We start from the raw sequence: 6,000 nt of genomic DNA, 5'->3' as shown, positions 1-6,000 counted from the left end.
ATTGCCTTTGCCACGTGTCGCATAACTGTGAGGTCGGGCCAAATCTTCCTTCATCAAGTACGACACTCAAACTCAACTTGCCAAAGTAGTACAAGGATCGAGCTTGGTTCGAGCTAGAACCTTGGGCTCGAGTTTGACTAGAGTCAAGATTTCCTAAGCTCCAACTTGATTTGAGAAAAAAATATTTTATATAAATAAAAAAAAAAAAAAAATATATATATATATATATATATATATATATATATATATATATATATATATATATATATATATATATATATATATATATATATATATATATTCGAACTCAACTTGCGAGCCGAGATCTATTAAGCTCAAGCTCTGCTAATTTATTAATTGAGTTTATAAATTGAGCTCAAACTTGACTCAAAGCTTGGTTGAAACCAAGTTGAGCTCTTATTCGAACTCGGCTCGTGGCCACCCCTAACAGCTTTGTCCTAATCAAGTTAATTGAGTCGATAAAATTGGTTTAATATTTTAACATGATCAAATGTTATAGATTATAGAAGTCAATCAAATAGGCTCATAAATTTAGAACAAAAATTTCAGTTCCCATGGAATTGAGGAGTTCGATAAATCAAGCTATGCTCTTGAGCGCTTATTGGATAAATAAATACTTATGAGTGTTCCGTAAAAAAACGCTTCTTTCAAACGAGGGTAGTATAGGTATGTGGTGGGCCAAGACTTGCCAGAATTGCAATGATCACTAGTTGAAAAAGTGCTAAAAAATAAGCACTTATTTTTGGCTTCTTCAAAAGGGTTTTTTTGTTTTATTTTTTTGGAATAAGCACTTATTTGGCCTTTTCCCCCAAAGGCACACAAGTGCTCATTGGTGTGATTCCTGCCTAAATAAGTTCTTAAAAATAAGCACTCCCAAACAGAGTGTTTCCACATGTTACTAGGGACATTCCTCTGTTTTATGGTAAGTGATGTTTCTTACCTCTCTTGGCTTTGTGAGTTAACACATTGGATCTCAGTTAGATATTGGATTTTCACTGTGCACATATAGCTCTTTTCAACCTTCTATTTAATTTGCATGAAGATTTGCACAGCGAAACCTAATTACTCTAGAGGTTTTAGCATTTTGAGGTTTATATGAAAGTCTGAACACTTGCTTTTTATTGGAACTGCAGACACAAAATTATTTCACATCATATTTTCACTACATAAAGAAAAGGGCAAACAATCTTCATCACTAAAATTGGGTATTTTATTCGTCAATAAACCACTGGAAAGTAGTCGCTCTAATGCTTTTGTCTACCATCCTGATCCAAAGCTTGAAGTTTCACCATCTTAGTTTTGCCGGGAAGTACTGTAACAACAATTCAGACAGACAATAAGGAAGCCGAGAGAAGAAGAAGAAGAAGATATCAGCTTATAATACCTTTTCAATTAGAGACAGATAATATGGCTTTACTTTTTCAACATCAATTCGAACTTTGCTCTTACTGTAGAGGTCATACTTGCTGCAAGTATTGTGGAAGTGTAAAATTGATATTACTATTTCTCTATAAAAGCAGTGATTTTAAGCAAATCAGGGGTTGTGTTTTACTTGAAAATGTGAAGCCACTTGAGATTCTCAACATCCTCCTCATTCATCAGGTGCCTGTATGCTCCACACCTATGTAAAGCTGCAAGATGACAGATTGCAAAGGCTTTTTATTATGATAGACCAATTGCAAAAATATCTCTACCTATGATTAGAAAACAATTAGGAAAAAAGAAAGGACTCAGCCCACTTACGGTAGAAGGAATGGTATCTGATAATGAAAAGTGCAGCTGGTGGTAGAGTTGTCTTATTCTCCTTGGCCACCTAAAAGGAGAAGGTACTATTAGATTCTACTGTTACATGGGTTAAAATACATATCTAAAATGAAATTAAAGCTCAGTTTGGAAGGAGTACAAATACAAATATGTACTGCAAAACCTAGTATTTTGTATTTGCACTGTACATATTTGTATTTGTACTCTTTCCAAACTGAGCCTGCGGAAAGAAAAAAAACAGAGTCTATGAATGATGGAAAGGTTTAGAATAGCATGAAGAGAATACCAAATACATATAGTCATCATGCCCCCATGACATCATTACATTGTCAAGCCCACATCCCTTTGAGTAAATACCGTATTTGGTATTGTAAGATGGGTTATTGTAGTCTGGATTGTCCTTGAAATACTGTAATTCCACAAAAAAATTTCAAACAAATGAGTGTCAGTTTGTTGGTTATAACACAATAAAATCTCTAACTAGTTTTGTAGACTGTGGTTTTAAGAACAAATACCTTGTGATGAACGTTTGATTCATCGAAAGAGCACCCAACAGGGAATGTATCACCTGTAACAACATCTCATTGAGTAGTTTGAAGCAGGAAAGGAAAAACAGAGATTACTCTTGACAATAAAATGCAATAACTGATGGAAGTGTGATTCTCACCTACAACAGCCCATTGAGGAAGTTCACCAAAGCTAGGATGAAGTAGAACCTTCCCTAGATCTAGAGCCCATGAAGTAAAGAATCAATTTCTCCTTGTATAGATGTTGATAAAAACAAGAGAAGAAAAAAACAACCCAATAAAAAATGTTTAGGCTTCTTGGAAGTAAGTAAAGTTTTATTCCAAATCTGGCTTTATTTATTTTTTAGTTTTTTATTTGATACTTGATAGGTCCTGCCAAACAAACTTCATTGCAGTGAGAAATTGGAGTGGGATGTACATACCATGAATAAGGCCTGTCAAGTGCAACCAATCTTCATCGGGATAATCCTTTCTGATGGCTTCAGCTGTTTGCAACAGGTGTTCAATCTGAGGTTCATCAAGGTCTGGATCACTCTCATCCACATATTCATTTAGAAGTTCACAGCATTCCCATATGCTCATTTCTGCTCTGTTTAATTTACCATATTCTTCCCTCATTCTCTTTACCTACAATGGCAAAAGTTGGTGCGTGGAATCAAGATCATGATTTTTGAGGTTCTTATGATACCATATATAGGAGAAATTTCACCAAGGGTTGCTTACAAAGTCATAGGATTGGTTAATGTGATTCATCCGGTAGAATTCCTCGACAGTGTTTTTCCTCTCACTTTCTGCATTATAATCCCTGTTCAAGCATTTTCAGTCAATTTATAGTCTTGGCAAGCTTTAGGCTTTTCCCCTCCCCTATGTAATAAAGAGTTGCTTCAATCAGGCCATTAATGGGTGGGCTGCCAAACATTAGGGCTGGTTCTTGCAAGCCCACTTTTTGTGTATATCTAGTAGTGGGCCAAGTTTGGGTGCCCATATGCAGTCCACCCCACTTAGGTTCTTGTCATTAGCACCAAATAAGATTTCAAAATGAGATCTGAATTTACGGTTGAAAATTGAAATCACTGTAATAGAAAGTGATGATAAATAAGAAACAGACCTAAATGTGTGACCGAAAGAATTGGTCTCGGGTACCACAAATTCGCCATCTAAAACCAATTCATGGACATCATCATCACTAAGGGGGGCCTGCTTATCCTCTTCTTGATATCCTGAGCAAACAAAAATGACTTGGTTTGGCTTTCATAGTCACAGTCTAAGAACCAGAATTGAGAAAAAGGGGGAAAAGCGAGAAGAGAGCAAGTCAGCGAAAAAGAACGAACAAGAAAGATACCAAGAAGCTCAGGTTGCTGAATGATCACCGTCATTTTCTCCCTCAAAAGAAAGAAAGAAAAAAAAAGCAATGCAGAAAGTGGAAAAAAATAAAAAAAAAAGAAGGCTAAAACAGAGAGAGAGAGAGAGAGAGAGAGAGAGAGAGAGATTTGGGCAACAAAGGGATAGATGATAGATGTGGGATGAAGAGGTAGATTGGAAGGAAGGTATTTATAAGAGCAATAATGTCCTCGTTTGACAATTGAAAGGGTTTGAGTCCTCGTTTGACATTCTTTGTTTCCTTAGCTTTTCCGTTTCAAAAGGACATTTGACATCTGGAAGTCTTGGAGCTTTGAATCCAGTAATGAGCGAACGGAACGCAATACGTGGCCAGAAGATTTTTCATCCTTGTTTTCCTCCCTAAAAAATGAAAAAAGAGTGTTTCCGATATTTTCGGTGGGAATGACTCAGCTTTGCGTGGAGGGAGGCGTTTCAGGAATTGATTGCAGCAAGAATACAGCGGAGGATGGGGCCCACTGACGTGGTATCAAGTCAAGACGATGGCTTCCTTCCAAATACCAAGGGTACTGTGGTACTGTATTGGAGTTGTTTTATCTTTATATGTGCCACGTCGGAGCAAGTTGGGAACAAGATCTGTCTGCGAGCCCTTGAAAGTAACATGCATCAAACAATATTTCGTGATGAGTACCTCCGGATCAACTGACGGTTTAAGATGTGCCACGTCACATGTTCCGTATAGATGCTCTATACGATTTAGTTTTTCAGTGAGCTGATTCCCCCCCCCACAACGTACTACACACATTCCCGCCGTGTATTGAAAATATCTTCCGACGATGACATCATTTTTTTTTATGATCAGGGGTAGATGTTCTTAATACATGGTGGTGGAGATGTGAGGGCTGATTTAACTCTTTTTTAATAGATAAATTACAAAGACCCCCTTATACTTTTTTTTCGACAAAACCCCTTTAAATTTTAGCTGTTAGACAAAAACCCTCTTGGTCGTTAAATCAAATGACATAAAACGTTAAATTATCAAAATCTATTTTTTTTTGTCTTTTTTTCTTTTAAAACCTATTTAATCTAGGAAATGGATATCTGATCCTCCATATCCCCGATCGACACCCCAAAAGTAAAGAGAAACGCGGCTGGTTGGGGGCTTGAGGAGGACACTCCCAAGGATACGAGAGAGAAAAGAGGAGTGGTCAAGAGCACGACGAACATGTCACGAAGATGAAATAGATTCTGTATTCCTTTTTCTACTACCGTAGACCTTGTTTTATTCTTTCTTATCAAGGTGGAACCAGAATTACAACAGAGCATTATTTCTATCTTCTAAAATGTTGATATTTTCCTTCCTATTGTATCTTCTATGTTAAACATATGCAATGTGACAAGCTAAAGGATGTTACAGTTCTAAATATGACTACCTTAGGCTGCATTTATTTCTCGTGTAAATGCACTTTTACCTTAGGCCATTGTGCCCATTTGTACTCATCCTGTTTGGTTATATCTACGTAAATGGAGGTTACCTTGTTTTTTGGTTTGTTGCAGCGGGAGATTTATTAGGGAGGGAGAGGGAGAGATGATGTATGTTTTCTAGTCTTAAACCAACTTTCAATTGGTTGTAGTGGTTCAGATCTGGGTCCTCTTCGGTTCTCCCTTCGGAGGACGAGGTTGGGGTATTGCTCGAGGACGATCTCTGTTCTGAGTCTTCTCCGGCTCTCCCTTCAAAGGACGAGGTTGGGGTATTGCTCGAGGACGATCTCTGTTTTGGGTCCTCTCTAGCTCTCCCTTCAGGCAGTGACGGAAAGAGAAAAAAAAAGGGGGGAAGAAGAAGAGAGAGAGAGTGAGCGAGTGAACGTGAGAGAAGAAGAGGAGAGAGAGAGAGAGAGACAGAGTCATTTTTCTAGTCCACAACCAACTTTCAATTGGTTGTAGTGGTTCAGATCTGGGTCCTCTCTAGCTCTCCCTTTTGGAGGACGAGGTTGGAGTATTGCTCAAGGATGATCTCTATTATGGGTCCTCTTCGGCTCTCTCTTTAGAGGTGGGTTCAGATTTGCCGCTACAGAAGAGAGAGAGGAAGAAAGAGCGGTTACCTTTTACATCGATAGTTTCGATGTATTTATTACATCGATAAAATTTAAAATGTAATTTTACACCGATTTTCGGTGTAAAATTACATGTTTATCAAACACGAGTAAAATCAAAATGGGTGTAAAATTTACCCCGTTTCGATTTTTCACCCCAAACAAACGTAGCCTTAGGAAAAGTCAAAGGGTTGGAGTAGAAGAACCAACCTTTGAGCCATCAAGGAGATAAATAAGCAACACTAGTTTACTTTCTG

At 37.6% G+C, this 6,000-nt stretch overlaps 1 protein-coding gene across 3 annotated transcripts; it reads right to left on the bottom strand.

Moving 5' to 3' along the window:
- Positions 1-1,111: 1,111 nt before the first annotated feature.
- Positions 1,112-3,843, bottom strand: LOC148842453 (putative inositol oxygenase). 3 transcript variants are annotated; one of them, XM_088957868.1, is made up of 11 exons: positions 3,655-3,843; positions 3,421-3,532; positions 3,036-3,117; positions 2,735-2,939; positions 2,453-2,512; positions 2,301-2,353; positions 2,072-2,194; positions 1,765-1,834; positions 1,574-1,652; positions 1,406-1,487; positions 1,112-1,333 (listed from the first exon to the last, which is right to left on the bottom strand). In XM_088957868.1, exons 1-11 carry the CDS (start codon positions 3,686-3,688, stop codon positions 1,307-1,309), a joined length of 927 nt encoding a protein of 308 aa, XP_088813994.1. In that variant the 5' UTR covers positions 3,689-3,843; the 3' UTR covers positions 1,112-1,306. The 3 variants fall into 3 exon arrangements, with proteins under 3 accessions (XP_088813994.1, XP_088813992.1, XP_088813993.1); XM_088957866.1 differs by having other exon boundaries at positions 1,439-1,487; positions 3,655-3,839; XM_088957867.1 differs by lacking the exon at positions 1,406-1,487 and having other exon boundaries at positions 3,655-3,839.
- Positions 3,844-6,000: the final 2,157 nt, after the last annotated feature.

Source organism: Nelumbo lutea, chromosome 8, assembly GCF_056320005.1.
Source record: "Nelumbo lutea isolate HS-2025 chromosome 8, American lotus-T2T, whole genome shotgun sequence".
Classification (NCBI taxonomy): Eukaryota; Viridiplantae; Streptophyta; class Magnoliopsida; order Proteales; family Nelumbonaceae; genus Nelumbo; species Nelumbo lutea.
Note: the sequence above shows the minus strand (reverse complement) of the source record. Positions and strands in the feature narration are given on the sequence as shown.

Excerpts from the sequence above, each read along its gene's own strand:
- LOC148842453 (XM_088957868.1), bottom strand. The coding sequence starts at position 3,688 with ATGACGGTGATCATTCAGCAACCTGAGCTTCTTG. Across the intron at positions 3,533-3,654 it reads TCAGCAACCTGAGCTTCTTG|GATATCAAGAAGAGGATAAG; the intron begins GTATCTTTCTTG and ends TTGTTTGCTCAG. Across the intron at positions 3,118-3,420 it reads TCTTTCGGTCACACATTTAG|GGATTATAATGCAGAAAGTG; the intron begins GTCTGTTTCTTA and ends ATGCTTGAACAG.